The sequence below is a fragment of the Microcaecilia unicolor genome, chromosome 7 (assembly GCF_901765095.1).
Source record: "Microcaecilia unicolor chromosome 7, aMicUni1.1, whole genome shotgun sequence".
Lineage (NCBI taxonomy): Eukaryota > Metazoa > Chordata > Amphibia > Gymnophiona > Siphonopidae > Microcaecilia > Microcaecilia unicolor.
Genome location: NC_044037.1, coordinates 2,901,502 through 2,923,152, shown reverse-complemented (window position 1 = coordinate 2,923,152; position 21,651 = coordinate 2,901,502). Strand labels below are relative to the sequence as shown.

Here is a 21,651-nt window from a genome sequence, read left to right as displayed (position 1 = left end):
TTATAACCACTCATGGATTATTCTGCTATTCGTAGTGTGGTCAGTCTGTAACCATGAACTCTAAATCTGGCCACCAGGTGTCATCCTTAATCAGTGTCTTAAGCTCTCTCCCTCCCTCCTTAAGAGTCTATGAGTGGTAGTTACCTTTGCAACATCCTCAGCTGGGCAGCAGAAAATCTAACTTGAAGTCTGAACCAGGGGACCTTTCACATGGCAGTGCATAGCACTGAGCCACCAGGCCAAGCTCACTTACTGTAGAGATTTGGTGGAAGTAAATGGGCACCAACTGTTGTCAGTAGTTTTAATTGAAAGAATGGGAAGGAATAGTGGAAGGACGAAGGAGCCATTAACCTGTAGAGCTTTGTATTTGTTTATAGGGAAGGTTGTTCAGTTAACTTTGTCTGTGTATTGGTTGAGCAGCTCTAAAAATAGCACTGACCAGGAAAGGTTAAACCAGTCCCTGGCAGCATCCCCAGCACCACCACTTTTCTATTTGGTTAAATTTTATGGGGGCTACTCTTTACTTGGACAGTGAGAAAGCAAGGGATGGAGATATTTAAAACAGCAGGATTTGTCTGGCCACTTCCAAAGTTATCCATACAGATCTTTTGAATATCTATTCTACCTCGACCAGGCTCAGTCTTTTAGTGGAATATGTGGTCTACTCAATCCTGTCCTGCACACTTCTCTGGCTCCTACCTCAGTTGGATTCTCTGTATAGAAGTTGTGGAATGCATTGTCCTGCCTTACTTTGAGCCTCTAGATAGTGCTTCAGGAGTTAAGGTAGAGAATGGGGAGGTATGTTAAGAGTAGAGGAACACATCAAATGTATAAATACATGGTCCTTTGTGTGTTTCTCCCTTCAGCCCTAACCAAGCCAGTCAGAATATCTGTTTATTGTCAGAAATGAAATGTGTGTACCACAAAAAATACTGCTACTAAAATTATCATTTTTCTTTTTTAATAGAAGGCCAAGAAGATGCCATTTTGTCCTATGAGCCAGTGACACGGCAAGAAAGTAAGTTTTTACCTGACTCGTGTTCCTGAGGTAAATACGGCTGCCTCGGGAAAACTTATCAAGTCACAGACAGCGACCAGTGCACAAAGGGGATTGCATGCAAATGAGATGCATGGATTCCCCTTTGTGCATCGGTTGCATTTTGACCCCCCCCCCCCACCTAAAAACTTCCCTGGTGGTCTACTGGTCCAGTGAACCCCAGCTCCACCCCCCTCAAAACACAAAAATCTCCCTGGTGGTCTAGTGCCCCCTCCCCCCCCCTTCCCTGTATGTTAAAAATCTGGGAACAGGAGAACACCACCTCCCTCCTGCCTCTGGGCCCGCCTTCTCTAAATGATGGCACTCAACCCCTGCCTAGTGCATTCTGGGATGTACTAGGAGGGGTTAAGCATCATATATCATGATCACTGCTGCCTAGGTGGGCCCCTATCCAGACCTTGGACATACTGTCTCCATTTGTGAGTACCGGATCAAGCATTGTGCCCTTCATTCATGATCTCCATTACCATTTGTTTGAGTAGAGCTCTTTGAAAGTTTGTAGAATAGAAAAGCAGTTTAGTACAGAGCAGTTCAACCAGTGAGAGGAAGGGGGGTTTCTAGATAGATTTTAGGCAAGGTTTCTTTCTAGTAATGTAAAGAAATCAAAGGTAGGAAAACAGTTTAAGATATAATAATTTCCCCAAGCAGAAAAAGATGTATTTAAGTATTTGCCTTCTGTAAAAAAAAAAAAAAAAAAGTTTATTTTTAATTAGAAATGATTTGGCATTTATGCTCACCTTGCCTTCTTTTCAGTCTTTCTATTTGGGTTTACGTTTTTCCTGTTTTGTCATATTGTATAAATACCAAATAAATGTGGAAGAGTAGCCTAGAGGTTAGAGCAGCAGTCGGAGAATCAGGGAAGCCAGAGTTTGTCCTCATGCTGTAGATCTTGTGATTTGGGGCAAATTGCTTCACCCTCTGTTGCCTCAGATACTGCCTTGGATTGTAAACCCTCTAGAGCAGGTGTTTTCAACCCAGTCCTTAGGGCACACCAAACCAGTCAGGTTTTCAGGATATCCACAGTGAATATGCATAAGAGAAGTCTGCATGCACTTCCTGTATTGTATGCATATTCATTGTCGGTATCCTAGAAACCTGATTGGCTGGGTGTGTCATGAGAACAGGGTTGAGAATTCCGCTTTAGAGCAGCGGTTTTCAACCCAGTCCTCAGGGCACACCCAGCCAGTTGGGGTTTTCAGGATATCCCCTTTGAATTCAATGGGGATATCTTGAAAATCCTGACAAGATAGATGTACCCCGAGGACTGGGTTGAAAACTGCTGCTCTAGACAGGAAGATATCTACTGTATCTGAGTGTAACTCACCTTGAGCTACCACTGAAAAAGGTGTGAGCTAATTTTTTTTGTAATGAACATTTCAATAATAGGAACTACCTAACTAGTAAAAATATGGTTTGTTTTTAATGAAATTTAAAATTTCTGTCTTGAAAAACTCTAATTGGAAGTACCGCATATGACTCATAGCTACTGATTTGTATCGGTTGGTTTTCCAGTTCACTATGCCAGGCCAGTCATCATTCTGGGACCCATGAAAGACAGGGTCAACGATGATCTCATCTCCGAGTTTTCACACAAGTTTGGATCCTGTGTGCCGCGTAAGTCTTTTTAAGTGCAATCTATTTCCTTGTGGTAAAGCAATATTCTAGTGTCCTATGGGGGTAAAGGAGTACTCTGCAAATACTGAATAGTGACAGAACAGTACAAGTGGATAATCTGAATTAGACTGAAGCAACCACAGCCTAATTACATAGAGAATCTTACACAAAATAAAGACTACCAGGCCCATCGTCTGCCTAGTACAATGATATAGACCAAGGTTAATCCCCCTGGCTTTGTGCTCACTTTTTCACATGCAATGCTCCTTTATGCTTACCTCCCAGGCTGTCATGATTTCTTTTATTGTGCTTGCTTCTACTGCCTCCACTGAAAGGCATCAGGACGTGCCTTTCACTGTGGAACTGACCTTTGCATAACTGGGATATATAGTATAAGAGAGCTGAAAGGGGCTGGTTGTAGCTGGACTCTACTAAACCATCCCAGATAAATTTCTGATATCCACCATCTCTACTACTACTTATCATTTCTATAGCACTACTAGACGTATGCAGCGCTGTACACGGGACATAGAGACAGTCCCTGCTTGACAGAGCTTACAATCTAATTAGGACAAACAGGACACATAAGAGATAAGGTAATTACTAAGGTGGGAATGGTAAAACATGGGTACAGAACAAGTGAGTAAGGGTTAGGTACAGCTCCGCGCTGTTCCAACGTTATTTTTAGAGCGTTGTTTGGAACAGCGCAGGGCTTTCGATCATCTGCCCATCAGACTGAAAATTAAACAAGGAATGGTACTGGGAAACGTGAGTCCTAGGAGGTGTTCTTTGTTGTGGGAAAACAAAAAGATGACTCAAAGTATCAGTTCTTTATCAGAATACATTGTTGCCAACATTTAATTTCAGTTAAAAGAGAGTTAAAGAGAAAGTTATTTATCAGATATGTTTTATTTCCCCTTGTTAATGTGTTTCTCTTATCTTGTTATATAGTTTGTTCCAATTTCTACTTTGTAACTGGATCCAGTGAGGGGGTACCTGTGGTGAAACAGTGGGTTTACAAGCCTGTGAACTGTATTATTTATTTCATGAAGTACATTTCCCTTGTTTGGCCAGCAGATGGTGACTCTTTTTTTTTTTTAATTTTTGTATTAAGCTGTTACAGAAGTGATAGTTTTTCCGCCTAAGTGTGAGGTAATCTTTAGTTGCAGATAGGGAGAAGAGAGAGAAAGATCTCTTTACTGAGGCCCTGTGAGCAGTTATATTTTATAACCTATGAACAGCTATATAAACTCCCCAGGTGCTACCCAGGTAGTAACAAGTGTTAGTTTTAATGTTGATCCTTGTTTTGGTTATCTGTTATTGCTTGCTGTACATTTTTCACCTAGTTTTTTCAGATGTTCACTGTTTTACTGTAACAATAAACCTGTTAGTTTATTGACTCTGCAGTTCCTGGGCTGACTAACAATCTTGGTGGTTTCTGTTTTGGTCTGTGGGTGCTTTCTGGGAACAGTGGGACCCCAGGGGTTGTGACCCCAGTGTCCTTAGAAACCACTGGGGAATCAAGTTGTGGGTGGGAGGCTTGCCCAGAGACAAGCGTAACCCATCAGATGGGAGGAAGGATATGCTGCTACTACTACTTATCATTTCTATAGTGCTACTAGATGTATGCAGCGCTGTACACTTGAACATGAAGGGACAGTCCCTGCTCGACAGAGCTTACAATCTAATTAGGACAGACAAACAGGACAAACAAGAGATAAGGGAATATTAAAGTGAGGATGATAAAATAAGGGTTCTGAACAAGTGAATAAGGGTTAGGAGTTAAAAGCAGCATCAAAAAGGTGGGCTTTTAGCTTAGATTTGAAGACGTAGATTTGAAGATATGCCAGAGTAGAGCATGTGTACAGGTTGTAGTGAGCCTGAGCAATGCTGGGACAGACTCTCTAGGTGGCCGCAAGGTTAGCCCCAGGTGGGTGCTAGGCGTTCCGTGATAGTACCTAAAAGAAAAATAAAAGTATTTTAAATTATAGTTCTGTGTCTGGAAGAGTTATTTTAGTATTGTTAAGTTAAAAGTAAATTTGAATGTTCCCTCACTGGTATTCCCCACTCCCCATTCACATTTATTTCTGTTTTATTTGTGTTCTTCAATTCTATGTGACCTTATTCTCTAGGGAAGAATCATTACATCCAAGGTATCGGCCACTGACTACACTAAGAGGGTAACAGTAGGGTGTGGTACTGCTCCCAGGGGGCGGGGCTTACTTCTTTACATCGTTGTTGCTTTCCTCGTGATTTAGTTTTTCAGTTTCTTCATATCTTAATGTGTAGGGCCTAAAACTGGAAAATTTATTCCAGCAAGGATTTAACAAATGTGGAGTAAATAGCCCTATATATTTCCACTGCATAAATCTATAGCAATTGTATGTTAAAATTTAACAGATCGTCAGAGGTGATCTTCCACTAGGACTCCTGTTGTGAAAGTAGGTGGAACACTTTATTTCATCATAAGTCCGATATCGTTTTTAAGTTTCTTGCTTATTCTTGAATTTCTTACTTTGTATCATCACTATTTACATCTTTTATAACTCATTTTATTATTATAAGTTTATCATAACTTTTTCATAATTTGTAGAAACACATTCCAATAGTCATCTTGATCTCTTCTTATAATCCATAGATGACAGAAAATTTCAATTACTTATCTTGAGTGTCTCTGTAAGCGGGGATATGTGCCGACACATGTTTCACCTTTGCTGTTTCAAGGCTTCCCCTTAGAAGATCAAGCAGCCAACATCAGTGTATAGTTTTATATATTCCCATCTATACCCTCCAATGATCACGCACTTTATTTTGTAATGCGATGCATTTGCATCCTGCTTGTTCAGATGTCAAAATGACTGCGGCTTTTTTTGAGGTTTTTAAAGAACTGGGTCAAGTCACCTGACTTTAAACACTCCAATTACAGACCTGGCTAGATCAACGTCATCCACTGTAGTTCCTTATTGAGACCCGAAGGTTCAACCATATTTATTTATTTATTTAGAAGCATTTATATCCCACATTTTCCATATTGAGATTCTGGATCCATTTTTGCTCTTTGTAATTTAAATACTGCTTGATGTTACCACCCTCCCACCTGATATCTACTGAATCGATAATATGCCATCTCATTTCCTCTGTCTTATGATTGGTCACCCACCAATGCTGAACCAAAGGTGCCTCTTCATTTCTTGTTACAATTTTGGATTTGTGGTCATTTAATCGAATCCATACTTGTCTTATTCTCTGACTCATATAAGTTTTGTCACACAGACATTGTATAACATATATGATGCATTTGGATTGACATGTCATATTCACTCTAGATTTTATTACCCTGAGGGTCAGTCCAAGTATTCCCTTCAGTTGTATTCTTACACCATTGACACGAGCCACATTTAGTATGCTTAACATAAAGTCCACTATCATAGCGGTTATCTTTAATTTTTAGCAACTCTCCGATGTTTCTTCATCTTTGATAGGTAATAGTTGGATGATCTTGAAAACATGAATCTATCTGTAACAGGTGCCAATGTGTGTGAATCGATTGAATAATGCTTTTAGATATACTAGAGTAAGGTAACACACATACCAGCTTGTCTTCTTGCTTCTGACGTTAATAGAGCAGAAGCAATGATCTCTCTGAGTAACATGCTTTTAAATACGCTTTTCTCACTATTTTTGGAGGATAATCTCGATCCATAAATCTTATCTTCAGCTGGTCTGCTTGTCTTTCAAATTCTTAATTCTTGCGCCTCAGTCACATTTATCACAATGATGAACTATTAGGAAGACTCGCCTTGAGTCTGTTTGGATGAAAACTATGGAATTTGAGGTAGTTATTACGATCAACTTGTTTGCGATATAAAGTAGTGATAAACTTTCCATCTGATTTACTAATTTTGTATATCTAGAAAAGTAATTGACTCTGTACTGTAATGAGCCTTAAATTTCTGTTTATGGAAGGAGTAAATAGCACTAGCCATCTTTTTGAAACAAGTCTCTCTTCCACTTCCTAGTATGTTGTTTGTTGTACGTTGTTATAACAGTATCATGTTAATTCAATATGTGGTCATATCTAGATTTTTTCCTGCTGCCAATAAATACTATTGTGTCTTTATGAAGTTTTCTTTCTTATGTATATTTCTTATGTATATTTGGAGTGGAGGAGTAGCCTAGTAGTTAGTGCAGTGGACTCTGATTCTGGGGAACTGAGTTTGATTCCCACTGCAGCTCCTTGTGACTCTGGGCAAGTCACTTAACCCTCCATTGCCCCTGGTACAAAATAAGTACCTGAATATATGTAAACCACTTTGAATGTAGTTGCAAAATACCACAGAAAGGCGGTATATCAAGTCCCATTTCCCTTTCCCTTTTTTCAATTTAGTCCTATTTATTTTTGTTTGTTTCTCCAATTTGTCAAGTCACCTTGTACGTTTCCCAAGTGTTGTATGAATTGAGAGTTCTCTAAGTGCTTGTAACTGATTCTCCTTACAGATACAACCAGGCCTCGGCGTGAAACAGAGGTGGATGGACAGGACTATCACTTTGTTACATCTCGAGAGCAGATGGAGAAAGATATTCAGGACAGCAAGTTCATTGAGGCTGGACAGTTTAATGACAATCTATATGGTACAAGTATCCAGTCAGTGCGGGCAGTAGCAGAGCGAGTGAGTACCAGAATTGTTGAAATCCTTTTTTAAACCAGGTGTTCTGTTTACCAGATCCTTTTGGCAACAAATTTCACAGTTTAGCTGTATATAAGTAAAAAATATATTTTCTTCAGGTACAAGCAGAACTGAATCCTCACACATGGATGGTGATAGATTCCAAAATCTCTTCTCATATGGCTTTTTATTGAAATCCCTTCATCATTTTGTAGCCTTTCTTTGGCCTGGTTTTATTTCTTTATGAAAGAGTGATGGATGTATGGAATGGGACACAAGGACTGTGACTGAATTCAAGAAAGGATGGGACCAGCACAGAGGATGTGTAAGGGAGAGGAAAGTATTATAGAACTTATGGTTTGTATAGATGGGCAGACTGGATCTGCCATCATTTCCTGTGTTTGTACATCCTCCAGACGGAATAGTCTCCAGAATTGGACGCAGCAGTCTGTTTCCCAAATAACTTGCACAGAGACATTACCTCCTTTTTATCTGGTGGTTATGCCTTAGTCTGTGCACGCAAGCTTCACTCTAGGCACTGTTTTATTTGTTTTGCATCTTCAGGCATGATTTCCTCTCCCCCCCCCCCACCCAAGTCTTTCTGCTGATCAGCCTCTCACCGTCTTATATTTTAGATGATGGATGATGAGAGGCTTCCTTGAAGTTTTGAACGCAAGATTGATTACTTGCATGGGGGGGGGGGGGGGGCATTGAATCTTAATTCTCTCAAAAATGTGGTAAATACATCCTATCCTAATAAATAAAACTGCCAAGTACTTGACCATCTGCTGCTTGAACTTCCTTAGATCACTTTTCATTTTGACTGCTCTCTTAGGGGGTGTGTCCCATTGCTCCAGATCTTAATGGTACCTGCAAAGAGACAAACTTTCCTCTTAACCCCTTATTAAGGTCATTCAAAAATTATGAAATAGAATTACTACCAGGACAAAATCCTGAGGCACTCCACTGATCACCTTTCTCTCAGGATGAACTCCATGTACCACTACTGTTGTTGTCCTTACCAACCATTTCTTAAGACAGTCCACTACCTGGCAAGGGATGGAAAATGTGTAAACATCTTGCTATGAGTATTCAGTGCAGTTGTTTCCTTTGGTATTCCACTTGGCCCTTTACCTCCTGTCCCTAAGTGAAGCCAAGGGAAAAAATCACACATAGACGAATAGCACTGTCATATAACATAACATAGTAGCATAGTAGATGACGGCAGAAAAAAGACCTGCACGGTCCATCCAGTCTGCCCAACAAGATAAACTCATATGTGCTACTTTTTGTGTATACCTGACCTTGATTTGTACCTGTCCTTTTCAGGGCACAGACCGTATAAGTCTGCTCAGCACTATCCCTGCCTCCCAACCACCAGCCCTGCCTCCCCACACCGGGAGGGCATTCAAAGTATCCACCACTCTCTCTGTGAAAAAATACTTCCTGACATCTTTTTTGAGTCTGCCCCCCTTCAACCTCATTTCATGTCCTCTCGTTCTACCGCCTTCCCATCTCCGGAAAAGGTTCGTTGACGGATTAATACCTTTCAAATATTTGAACGTCTGTATCATATCACCCCTGTTTCTCCTTTCCTCCAGGGTATACATGTTCAGGTCAGCAAGTCTCTCCTCATACGTCTTGTAACGCAAATCCCATACCATTCTCGTAGCTTTTCTTTGCACCGCTTCGATTCTTTTTACATCCTTAGCAAGGTACGGCCTCCAAAACTGAACACAATACGACTTGTAGAGGGGCATCAACACCTCCTTTCTTCTGCTGGTCACACCTCTCTCTATACAGCCTAACAACCTTCTAGCTATGGCCACTGCCTTGTCACACTGTTTCATCGCCTTCAGATCCTCAGATACTATCACCCCAAGATCCCTCTCACCGTCCGTACGTATCAGACTCTCACTGCCTAACACATACGTCTCCCGTGGATTTCTACTCCTTAAGTGCATCACTTTGCATTTCTTCGCATTGAATTTTAATTGCCAAACCTTAGACCAATCATCTAGCTTCCGAGAATCCTTTTTCATGTTTTCCACTTCCTCCCGGATGTCCACTCTGTTACAAATCTTAGTATCATCCGCAAAAAGGTAAACTTTACCTTCTAACCCTTCGGCAATGTCACTCACAAATATATTGAACAGGCACTCCACTACTCAGCTTTACCTCATCCGAGCGAATTCCATTAACCACCACCCTCTAACAAAGGCCTTTGAGAAACACGGTGCCACTTAATCACTGGTGCCCACCTCAAGTGCTTCAAATTGATGTCCAGCCTTTTGCTCTCTTTTTATGTTCACACTGACATTTGTTCCATATAAATTTGCAATTCAGCATTGTTCTGTTAGGGCAAGCAGGCAGATGACAGGAAACAGACATTGATTATACAAACAGTTTCCAATTTCCAACAACTCAAGAAAAAAAATAAACTTGGTTCCGTGTTCTTACAATAAGCTTTGGTACAGGATGTGCCTCTTGCAACACTCAGAAGTACATAGCATTTTATATATATACTAGTAAAAAAGCCCCGTTTCTGATGCAAATGAAACGGGGGCTAGCAATGTTTTCTTCTGAGTGCATGTGGGAGTGTGTGTGTCCCTGCCCTCTGGCCTCTCTCCCCTCCCCCCTCTGAGTCCTTCACTGTTACAGAGCCAGCGATTTGATTTCGTGTTCTGCTGTTTTCCTTCACTGACTGTGTTACAGAGAGGGCGGGGCAGACACTCATAGGGAAACCGGATATCTCGCCCCCTTCACACTTCCGGCTGGAGGCTTCATAGAACGTTGGTGTTGCCTTTTATATAGAGAGATATTTTTTCATCTGTCTATAACGTTAACCCGTGATACTCCTCTTGGGCCCTCTGTATCCTAGTCTCAAATTTCTTTTCTGGCTTTCAGATTCCCCCCTTTGATTCCATGAGGGATCAATAATTTGCCCCAAGCAAGCCAATTCAATCTGAGAAGGAATACTACTACTACTACTTATCATTTCTATAGCGCTACAAGGCATACGCAGCGCTGTACACCATACACAAAAAGACAGTCCCTGCTGAAAGAGCTTACAATCTGGATAAGACAGACAGACAGAACAATTAAGGGTAAGGGAATAAAGAGGTGAGGATAAAAGGACAGGGCAAGTGAGGGTTAGGCGTCAAAAGCAGTGGTAAAGAGGTGGGCTTTGTTTGGACTTTAAAATGGCCAAAGAGGGGGCTAGACCTACAGGCTCGGGAAGGCTATTCCAGGCGTGAGGTGCAGCAAGATAAAAGGAACGGAGTTTGGAATTAGCCGAAGAGGAGAAGGGGGCAGAGAAGAGAGATTTATCAACAGAATAGAAGAGCTATTGGCCATAGTTTGCCCTGCAATGACTGACCACTAACAATGGTGAAATAGAAACATGATGGTAGATAGGGGCCAAATGGCACATCCAGTCTGCCCATCCTCAGTAACCAATAACTCCTCTTTTTCCTAAGAGATCCCATATGCCTGTCCCATGCTTTCTTAAATTCTGACACTCCTTGTCTCCATGACCTCCACCGGAAGAGCCATTCCGCACATCTACCACCCTTTCCGTGAAAGAATATTCTTAGATTCCTCCTAAGCCTGTTTCCTCTTAACTTCATCCTATGCCCTCTCATTCCACAGTTTTCCTTCATTTGAAAAAGGCTCACCTCCCCTTTCTCCTGCCTCTCTTCCAGTGTATATATGTTGAGGTTCATCAGCCTGTTCCCTATATGTTTTATGAGAGAGACCGCTTACCAGTTTTGTAGCTGCCTTCTGGACCAACTTCATCCTGTTTATATCTTTCTGTAGGTACGGTCTTCAGAATTGCATACAGTACTCTAAATAGGGCCACTCCAGAGAAATACTGTTTTTAAGTATATATTGAAATACACCTACAGTTTCATCCTATCAAGAGCTTACCGTTTCCAAGGATACAGTTAATAAACTGTTCTCTTTCAAGAAAGAACTATCCTCTTGCTCTCCTAAGATAGGCTTTGACCAGTGCAGACAAGGTTACTCTGGACATCTTCAGGTAGAGCTGTTGGACTCTGGGTGGCCATGCTAGAATTGCTCATGCTTTCAAGTTCAGGGTTACATTCCCTAATCCAGAAACTTTCATCTCTGGATGAGGAAAGTTGTAGAGTTTTAGTCATGAAGTAGCCTCTCGCACTAGCCATTACCTCCATCTTTTATCAGTATGTGGTACTTTCATTTTCTTCATGGCACTTGCGCCAAGTCTCACTTCAGCTGGGCACCAAGGAGAGTCTTTTGGGGGTTTTTTTGTTTTGTTTTTGTTTTTTAACGTTTAAATAGTTTTTATTGAAAAATGTAAATTTAGAATATGATACAAAGGGGCAACATAAAACATAACAAGTATAATAACCATGATAGGTAGAGGCATCGCTTTAATATAAAATACTCAAAACTGTCAAGACATAATAGGATACCCAAAAGTATACGGAATTTAAAAGGGGGTTGGACAGATTCCTGAGGGAAAAGTCCATTGAACATTATTAATTTTTTTTTTTTTTTTTTTTTTTTGGGGGGGGGGGGGGGGGGGGGGGGTTCTGGGTTTTTGAAGCCTGGATTGGCCACTGTCGGAGACAGGATGCTGGGCTTGATGGACCCTTGGTCTTTCCCAGTATGGCGGTGCTTATGTGCATATAGAGGGTGGAAAAAGGACATCAGCCAGTAGAACAAAAATTTGCCACTGGGTCCTGCACTTTTTTGTGTCTCGTGATGCTAGGATCAATTCATATTTGTATATAGTACATACAGAGTTACACCAAAATGCAGAGCTTACTTTGCTGTTATTTTTCCATACTGCAATAACTAAACATAGAATAACCATTAAGATATCCAGAAGGCGAAAAATGATACTATAGAAGCTTATTGGAAAAATTGAAGATATATGGGACTACACTTAGAACATAAGAGTACCCATACTGGGTATGGCTACTCTTATGTTCTAAGTGGTCCATCTAACCCAGTATCCTGTTTTCCAAACAGTGGCCAAACCAGGTCACAAGTACCTGGCAGAAACCCAAATCATGAAAACTCTCCATACTACAAATCCCAGGGCAAGCAGTTGCTTCCCATGTCTGTCTCAATAGCAGACTACGGACTTTTCCTCCAGGAATTTGTCCAAACCTTTTTTAAACCCAGATACACTAACTGCTGTTACTACATCCTCTGGCAAAGTGTTCCAGAGCTTAATTATTCATTGCATGAAAAAATATTTCCACCTACTTTAAAAAAAAATCTTTTTATTAACAAGTAGTTCAAAACAGAGCACAAACACAGTGTCATTAGTGCGAAGAGAGAAAAAAATTGAGCAAGGCAATAAAATACAAAAACTATGATAACCAACTGTTACATCAAAGCTCTGTTAAGCGGCCCACCTATATTTTATCTTACAGAAGAAGAAAAAGAAGAAGAGAACCCCCTCACTCAACCCCCCCCCCCCACCCATCTACATCCCTGATCCTGTGTCCAATAGTTATGAAACAGAAATAGAAACATGAGGCATGGCAGGTAGCCGCTCCAGGCAATGCTTCCACAAGCCACCATACTCCTGAGAGGCCCTGTGGGCTGGAGTACAGACTCTCCGGCACTCCCAGTCAGCCATCTGCCGCATACTGGCATACCAGTGCTCTAAACATACGGTAAGTTGTCCGGCCCAATGCTGAAGGATAACTTTCTTGGCCTGTATCAAAGCCAGCAAGATAAACTTACAATAATAGTTGGAGGGACTTCCGGTGACGTCAGCAACCTCGATGGCAGCCTGAATCCGTTGCTCCGGCTCAACCCCGCTAAAATCGCTACTTTTCCGCTCTATAATTGACGGACTTCAGCGCGAAACGAAGGCAGGAGAAGTCTACAAGAGGCAGAGAAAGAGAGAAAAAAATGTCACAGAAATCGAAATTCGCTGATGCCAAAGCAGGAGTGCGAGGCAGCCTTCGAAACTCTAAAACCGCTAGCAGCCACGCTTCCTCCAGGGAAGAGGAGGCCTCAGATTTTGAATCTGCTCACTCCGACGAAGATACTGTTATAAATAAGGATTCTCAGTTTGCCAAAGTGCTTCAGGACCTCCGTAAAGACTTAGCTCGCATGAATTCAGATATTGTGGATCGTATTGAAAATTTGCGAGGTGAGATCAAGGAAATTGGTAATCGCGAGGAGGATCTTGAGGGCCGGGTGGACGAGCACGTGGAACTGATGAACCAAATGAAAGAGAAAGAGGAGGATTTTGTTAACCAAATCTGCTCAAGTTGTGCCACGATATCCAGCAGCGGATGTGTGCCACCCCCCCCCCCCCCCCCAGGCGTTTCCTTACAAGGGGAGATCAGATCAGACTTTCAGCGCTTCCTTACCAAATCCGATGCGAAAGCTGTATCAATCTTGGTTTGTTTTTGAGGCGCTATGATGGTAAGTATCAGGGACAAAGTATATTAGGCAAAAAATGGGAATGTCTCTGATAAAAAATAGTAATATATGAGGACATGGCACAAGCTGTTTGCTTGATATTCCACTTGGCCCTTTATCTGCTGTCTCTGAGTGAGGCCAAGGTAAAACAATAGCACACAGACGAATAGTACTGTCTTGTAACAAAGGCCTTTGGGACCAATTAATCAGTGTTGTCCACCGCAAGTGCCTCAAATTGATGTCCAGCCTTTTGCTTTTTTATTAGGATCCCTCTGACATTTGTTCCATATCAGTTTGCAATTCAGCATTGTTAGGGCAAGCAGCAGATGACAGGAAACAGACATTGATTACACATAGCATTTTACATCTATATATGTATCTATCTATAGATAGATCTATATAGATATTTTTTTTCCTTCTGTCCTTAACTTATAGTCCTTTGGTCTTCTATATCCTATTCTCATATATTTCTTTCTTGGCGTTCACGGTCAACTGTATGTTTCCTCTCACATTTGGGTTGCTATTTTATGTGTTAATTCTCATGCAAGGAACTACAAAAAGTTAATCCTACCAAGCAGAGGGCATAATTTTTTTTCCAAAGAATTAGGGGCTTTTGTCAGGCAGAATGAGAAATGCTCTCCCACTAATCATAAGATGGTCATGCATTTTACAAAATGAGTGTTACCAGCCAAATATGTGTATACACAAAGGATGCATCGTATAAAGTGTGCATTTGTGGCACTAATGATTTGCTGACTTCTCATTAATCTCACAGGGGAAGCACTGTATCCTAGATGTGTCTGGTAATGCTATCAAGAGACTGCAACAAGCACAACTTTTCCCAGTTGCCATCTTCATCAAACCAAAATCCATCGAAGCACTCATGTAAGTGATCCAGTAGTTAATCATCTCTGTGTGGTTAGTATGGCGGTACCATATTGGTAACGAATCCACAATATCAATGTCTCTGGTAACATTCAATAACTTGTACACACAAACCAGGACTTATAGCCACCAACTTCAAGAGAGTGCTGTAAAACAGTTTACACCAGTATAATATTATAGAAATATTTTTTATGTGTATAGAGTACCCTCAGATATTCACCACTATAACTGCAGTCAATAATGCTGCTACAAAGTGGCATAGCATTTCTTTCATCAGGTAACTCTAACAAATTTTTTGGGGAGAGCCTCAGGGGCTCAATGAAAATGTGGAATGGAACACTATAATTTGATCTGGAGTGGCTTGTAGAGATGCCTGCAACTCGTCTTTCTGTCTGTTTTTGAGTAGTTAGCATAAAGTTAGTTGTGATCATGACGTCATTTCCGACCTTACATGGATGCGGATGCCTTATAAGCCACAGGGGATAAGCAGGTCTTGCTTTGTCTTGTGGATTGCTTGAGAGAAGAAAACAAGGAGGAAGAAAAGATTTATGCAGCCTTAACCCTTGTCCCTGAGGAAAGTGATTGAAACCCCGCGGAGTCGGGCGGTTTCAGGGGAAGGCAACTGACGAATGTTTCAGCAAGGCAAGATAGTTCTGCCTGGAAGGCAAGAACTTAAGAGATAAGTGCACAGTTTTCACCTAGTATATACAATTTTAAAAGTAATAAGTGATTTTATAGCACTGAGGTGATTGGGAAGCATATAAAATGAGCATATGTTGCTCTCCCCAAAACATTTGTTAGAGTTACCTGATGAAAGAAATGCTATGCCACTTTGTAGCAGCATTATTGACTGCAGTTATAGTGGTGAATATCTGAGGGTACTCTATACACATAAAAAATATTTCTATAATATTATACTGGTGTAAACTGTTTTACAGCACTCTCTTGAAGTTGGTGGCTATAAGTCCTGGTTTGTGTGTACAAGGTACCATATTGGTGGCATGACAGGCTCTGTCGTAAGGTACAGCAGTTCACTGGGTTGTAGAGCAGGTCCTGTCACTACATCACAGTCAGCCTGTGTGCTGTGTCATGTGCGATGGCGCTGTGATGCGGGGCACCTTACAGAGTTTAGAAAATTCTACAGCACGGTTGTCAAACATTTTGTGGCACATGTACAATTTTATGTAAATATATGGAGTTAGAGAAAGAAATAGAAGGTATAAAGGTATAAGAGCCCATTGGTGTTTTTTGAGAGAGCAGGAAGAGTGAATGAGTAATGCGCTAGGGAGGATGATTGTCAGAGGATTTGTTTTCCTGATTCCTGAGAGAGTGGCCAGTTTTGTAGTAGTTGCTGTAGCATCACAGGAAATCAGGGGCTTTAATCAGAGTTTTCCAATGTTTCATTTATTTGATATGACCTACCTGCAGCGCACATAAAATCGCACAAGGTCTGGAGGCCTGTTAGCTGTTGTCTGATTTTTCAAGATCTTAGCATTTTGGTGTGTTTATTGGCACTAATATGAGAGCTGTTTCAGCTATCCCATATAGAAAATTACTGATGCTCAAACTAAGCACGCAGAACATGGCTCATATAATTGTTTTCTAAGCCATCTGAATATGTGTATGTACACATGTGTGCATTTGTATTTGTGTTGTCTGACTTGGAGAGAAGTGGGGCAATTTGAATGGAGCAGTACCCAACCAGGATAATATGAACATGTACGATAAAGCGAATGCTACATACCTGTAGAAGGTATTCTCCGAGGACAGCAGGCTGATTGTTCTCACTGATGGGTGACGTCCACGGCAGCCCCTCCAATCGGAAACTTTACTAGCAAAGTCCTTTGCTAGCCCTCGCGCGCCCGCGCGCACCGCGCATGCGCGGCCGTCTTCCCGCCCGAAACCGGCTCGAGCCGGCCAGTCCAGTATGTAGCAAGACAATACACTTCAAGGGAAGACACAACTCCAAAGGGGAGGCGGGCGGGTTTTGTGAGAACAATCAGCCTGCTGTCCTCGGAGAATACCTTCTACAGGTATGTAGCATTCGCTTTCTCCGAGGACAAGCAGGCTGCTTGTTCTCACTGATGGGGTATCCCTAGCCCCCAGGCTCACTCAAAACAATAACATTGGTCAATTGGGCCTCGCAACGGCGAGGACATAACTGAGATTGACATAAAAAATTTACCAACTAACTGAGAGTGTAGCCTGGAACAGAACAAACAGGGCCCTCGGGGGGTGGAGTTGGATCCTAAAGCCCAAACAGGTTCTGAAGAACTGACTGCCCGAACCGACTGTCACGTCGGGTATCCTGCTGCAGGCAGTAATGAGATGTGAATGTGTGGACAGATGACCACGTCGCAGCTTTGCAAATTTCTTCAATGGAGGCTGACTTCAAGTGGGCTACCGACGCAGCCATGGCTCTAACATTATGAGCCGTGACATGACCCTCAAGAGCCAGCCCCGCCTGGGCGTAAGTGAAGGAAATGCAATCTGCTAGCCAATTGGATATGGTGCGTTTCCCTACAGCCACTCCCCTCCTATTGGGGTCAAAAGAAACAAACAATTGGGCGGACTGTCTGGTGGGCTGTGTCCGCTCCAGGTAGAAGGCCAATGCTCTCTTGCAGTCCAATGTGTGCAGCTGACGTTCAGCAGGGCAGGAATGAGGACGGGGAAAGAATGTTGGCAAGACAATTGACTGGTTCAGATGGAACTCCGACACGACCTTTGGCAGAAACTTAGGGTGAGTGCGGAGGACTACTCTGTTGTGATGAAATTTGGTGTAAGGGGCCTGGGCTACCAGGGCCTGAAGCTCACTGACTCTACGAGCCGAAGTAACTGCCACCAAGAAAATGACCTTCCAGGTCAAGTACTTCGGATGGCAGGAATTCAGTGGCTCAAAAGGAGGTTTCATCAGCTGGGTGAGAACGACATTGAGATCCCATGACACTGTAGGAGGCTTGACAGGGGGCTTTGACAAAAGCAAACCTCTCATGAAGCGAACAACTAAAGGCTGTCCTGAGATCGGCTTACCTTCCACTTGGTAATGGTATGCACTGATTGCACTAAGGTGAACCCTTACGGAGTTGGTCTTCAGACCAGACTCAGACAAGTGCAGAAGGTATTCAAGCAGGGTCTGTGTAGGACAAGAGCGAGGATCTAGGGCCTTGCTGTCACACCAGACGGCAAACCTCCTCCAATGAAAGAAGTAACTTCTCTTAGTGGAGTCTTTCCTGGAAGCAAGCAAGATGCGGGAGACACCCTCTGGCAGACCCAAAGAGGCAAAGTCTACGCCCTCAACATCCAGGCCGTGAGAGCCAGGGACTGGAGGTTGGGATGCAGAAGAGCCCCGTCGTCCTGCGTGATGAGGGTCGGAAAACACTCCAATCTCCACGGTTCTTCGGAGGATAACTCCAGAAGAAGAGGGAACCAGATCTGACGCGGCCAAAGGGGAGCAATCAGAATCATGGTGCCTCGGTCTTGCTTGAGTTTCAACAAAGTCTTCCCCACCAGAGGTATGGGAGGATAAGCATACAGCAGACCTTCCCCCCAATCCAGGAGGAAGGCATCCGACGCCAGTCTGCCGTGGGCCTGAAGCCTGGAACAGAACTGAGGGACCTTGTGGTTCACTTGAGATGCGAAGAGATCCACCAGGGGGGTGCCCCACGCCTGGAAGATCTGTCGCACCACACGGGAATTGAGCGACCACTCGTGAGGTTGCATAATCCTGCTCAACCTGTCGGCCAGACTGTTGTTTACGCCTGCCAGATATGTGGCTTGGAGCACCATGCCCTGACGGCGAGCCCAGAGCCACATGCTGACGGCTTCCTGACACAGGGGGCGAGATCCGGTGCCCCCCTGCTTGTTGACATAGTACATGGCAACCTGATTGTCTGTCTGAATTTGGATAATTTGGTGGGACAGCCGATCTCTGAAAGCCTTCAGAGCGTTCCAGATCGCTCGCAACTCCAGAAGATTGATCTGTAGATCGCGTTCTTGGAGGGACCAACTTCCTTGGGTGTGAAGCCCATCGACATGAGCTCCCCATCCCAGGAGAGACGCATCCGTGGTCAGCACTTTTTGTGGCTGAGGAATTTGGAAGGGACGTCCCAGAGTCAAATTGGAGCAAATCGTCCACCAAAACAGGGATTCGAGAAAACTCGTGGACAGGTGGATCACGTCCTCTAGACCCCCAGCGGCCTGATACCACTGGGAGGCTAGGGTCCATTGAGCAGATCTCATGTGAAGGCGGGCCATGGGAGTCACATGAACTGTGGAGGCCATGTGGCCCAGCAATCTCAACATCTGCCGAGCTGTGATCTGCTGGGACGCTCGCACCCGCGAGACGAGGGACAACAAGTTGTTGGCTCTCGTCTCTGGGAGATAGGCGCGAGCCGTCCGAGAATCCAGCAGGGCTCCGATGAATTCGAGTTTCTGCACTGGGAGAAGATGGGACTTTGGGTAATTTATCACAAACCCCAGTAGCTCCAGGAGGCGAATAGTCATCTGCATGGACTGCAGGGCTCCTGCCTCGGATGTGTTCTTCACCAGCCAATCGTCGAGATATGGGAACACGTGCACCCCCAGCCTGCGAAGCGCCGCTGCTACCACAGCTAGGCACTTTGTGAACACCCTGGGTGCAGAGGCGAGCCCAAAGGGTAGCACACGGTACTGGAAGTGGCGTGTGCCCAGCTGAAATCGCAGATACTGTCTGTGAGCTGGCAGTATCGGGATGTGCGTATAGGCATCCTTCAAGTCCAGAGAGCATAGCCAATCGTTTTGCTGAATCATGGGGAGAAGGGTGCCCAGGGAAAGCATCCTGAACTTTTCTTTTACGAGATACTTGTTCAGGGCCCTTAGGTCTAGGATGGGACGCATCCCCCCTGTTTTCTTTTCCACAAGGAAGTACCTGGAATAGAATCCCAGCCCTTCTTGCCCGGATGGCACGGGCTCGACCGCATTGGCGCTGAGAAGGGCGGAGAGTTCCTCTGCAAGTACCTGCTTGTGCTGGAAGCTGTAAGACTGAGCTCCCGGTGGACAATTTGGAGGTTTTGAGGCCAAATTGAGGGTGTATCCTTGCCGGACTATTTGGAGAACCCACTGATCGGAGGTTATGAGAGGCCACCTTTGGTGAAAAGCTTTCAACCTCCCCCCGACTGGCAGGTCGCCCGGCACTGACATTTGGATGTCGGCTATGCTCTGCTGGAGCCAGTCAAAAGCTCGCCCCTTGCTTTTGCTGGGGAGCCGCGGGGCCTTGCTGAGGCGCACGCTGCTGACGAGAGCGAGCGCGCTGGGGCTTAGCCTGGGCCGCAGGCTGTCTGGAAGGAGGATTGTACCTACGCTTGCCAGAAGTATAGGGAACAGTCTTCCTTCCCCCGAAAAATCGTCTACCTGTAGAGGTAGAAGCTGAAGGCTGCCGGCGGGCGAATTTGTCGAATGCGGTGTCCCGCTGGTGGAGAGACTCTACCACCTGTTCGACTTTTTCGCCAAAAATGTTATCCGCACGGCAAGGCGAGTCCGCAATCCGCTGCTGGATTCTATTCTCCAGGTCGGCGGCACGCAGCCATGAGAGCCTGCGCATCACCACACCTTGAGCAGCGGCCCTGGACGCAACATCAAAAGTGTCATAAACTCCTCTGGCCAGGAATTTTCTGCACGCCTTCAGCTGCCTGACCACCTCCTGAAAAGGCTTGGCTTGCTCAGGGGGAAGAGCATCAACCAAGCCCGCCAACTGCCGCACATTGTTCCGCATGTGGATGCTCGTGTAGAGCTGGTAAGACTGGATCTTGGACACGAGCATAGAGGAATGGTAGGCCTTCCTCCCAAAGGAGTCTAAGGTTCTAGAGTCTTTGCCCGGGGGCGCCGAAGCATGCTCTCTAGAACTCTTAGCCTTCTTTAGGGCCAGATCCACAACTCCAGAGTCGTGAGGCAGCTGGGTGCGCATCAGCTCTGGGTCCCCATGGATCCGGTACTGGGACTCGATCTTCTTGGGGATGTGGGGATTAGTTAAAGGCTTGGTCCAGTTCGCCAGCAATGTCTTTTTGAGGACATGATGCAGGGGAACAGTGGACGCTTCCTTAGGTGGAGAAGGATAGTCCAGGAGCTCAAACATTTCAGCCCTGGGCTCGTCCTCCACAACCACCGGGAAGGGGATGGCCGTAGACATCTCCCGGACAAAGGAAGCAAAAGACAGACTCTCGGGAGGAGAAAGCTGTCTTTCAGGAGAGGGAGTGGGATCAGAAGGAAGACCCTCAGACTCCTCGTCAGAGAAATATCTGGGATCTTCTTCTTCTTCCCACGAGGCCTCACCCTCGGTGTCAGACACAAGTTCACGGACCTGCGTCTGCAACCGGGCCCGGCTCGACTCCGTGGAGCCACGTCCACGATGGGGGCGTCGAGAGGTAGACTCCCTCGCCCGCATCGGCGAAGCTCCCTCCGCCGACGTAGTCGGGGAGCCCTCCTGGGAGGTGGCCGCAGTCGGCACCGCACGCGGTACCGACGTCGGGGACCTCACCCCGGGCGATGGGCCAGCCGGCGCCACGCTCGACGGTACCGGAGGCGCAAGCACCGCCGGTACCGGAGGGGTAGGGCGCAACAGCTCCCCCAGAATCTCTGGGAGAACGGCCCGGAGGCTCTCGTTCAGAGCGGCTGCAGAGAAAGGCATGGAGGTCGATGCAGGCGTCGACGTCAGTACCTGTTCCGGGCGTGGAGGCTGTTCCGGCTGTCCAGAGCGGAGCGCATCGACACCTCCTGAACAGAGGGTGAGCGGTCCTCTCGGTGCCGATGCCTGCTGGGTGCCGACTCCCTCGGCGACCCAGAGCTCTCGGTGCCGACGCGGGGAGGGGACCGGTGTCGATGCTTCTTCGACTTCTTCCGAAGCATGTCACCGGAGCTCCCGGCACCGACGAGGAGGACGTCGAATCCACCGTCGCTTCCTCGGGGCCGAGACCGACGAGGGTCGATCTCGGGGGGGCTGTACCGCAGGAGCCCTCAGGG

General features: G+C 44.9%; 1 protein-coding gene across 7 annotated transcripts in view; it reads left to right on the top strand.

Annotated features, from left to right (window-relative positions):
• Positions 1–21,651, top strand: part of DLG3 (discs large MAGUK scaffold protein 3) — a 409,804-nt gene that overhangs the window by 364,249 nt on the left and 23,904 nt on the right. For all 7 annotated transcript variants that reach the window (XM_030208894.1, XM_030208893.1, XM_030208892.1 and 4 more), the window contains 4 exons: positions 968–1,018; positions 2,570–2,671; positions 7,169–7,341; positions 14,549–14,658. In XM_030208894.1, the coding sequence (XP_030064754.1) occupies positions 968–1,018; positions 2,570–2,671; positions 7,169–7,341; positions 14,549–14,658 (436 nt within the window). The remainder of the gene's footprint in view (positions 1–967; positions 1,019–2,569; positions 2,672–7,168; positions 7,342–14,548; positions 14,659–21,651) is intronic.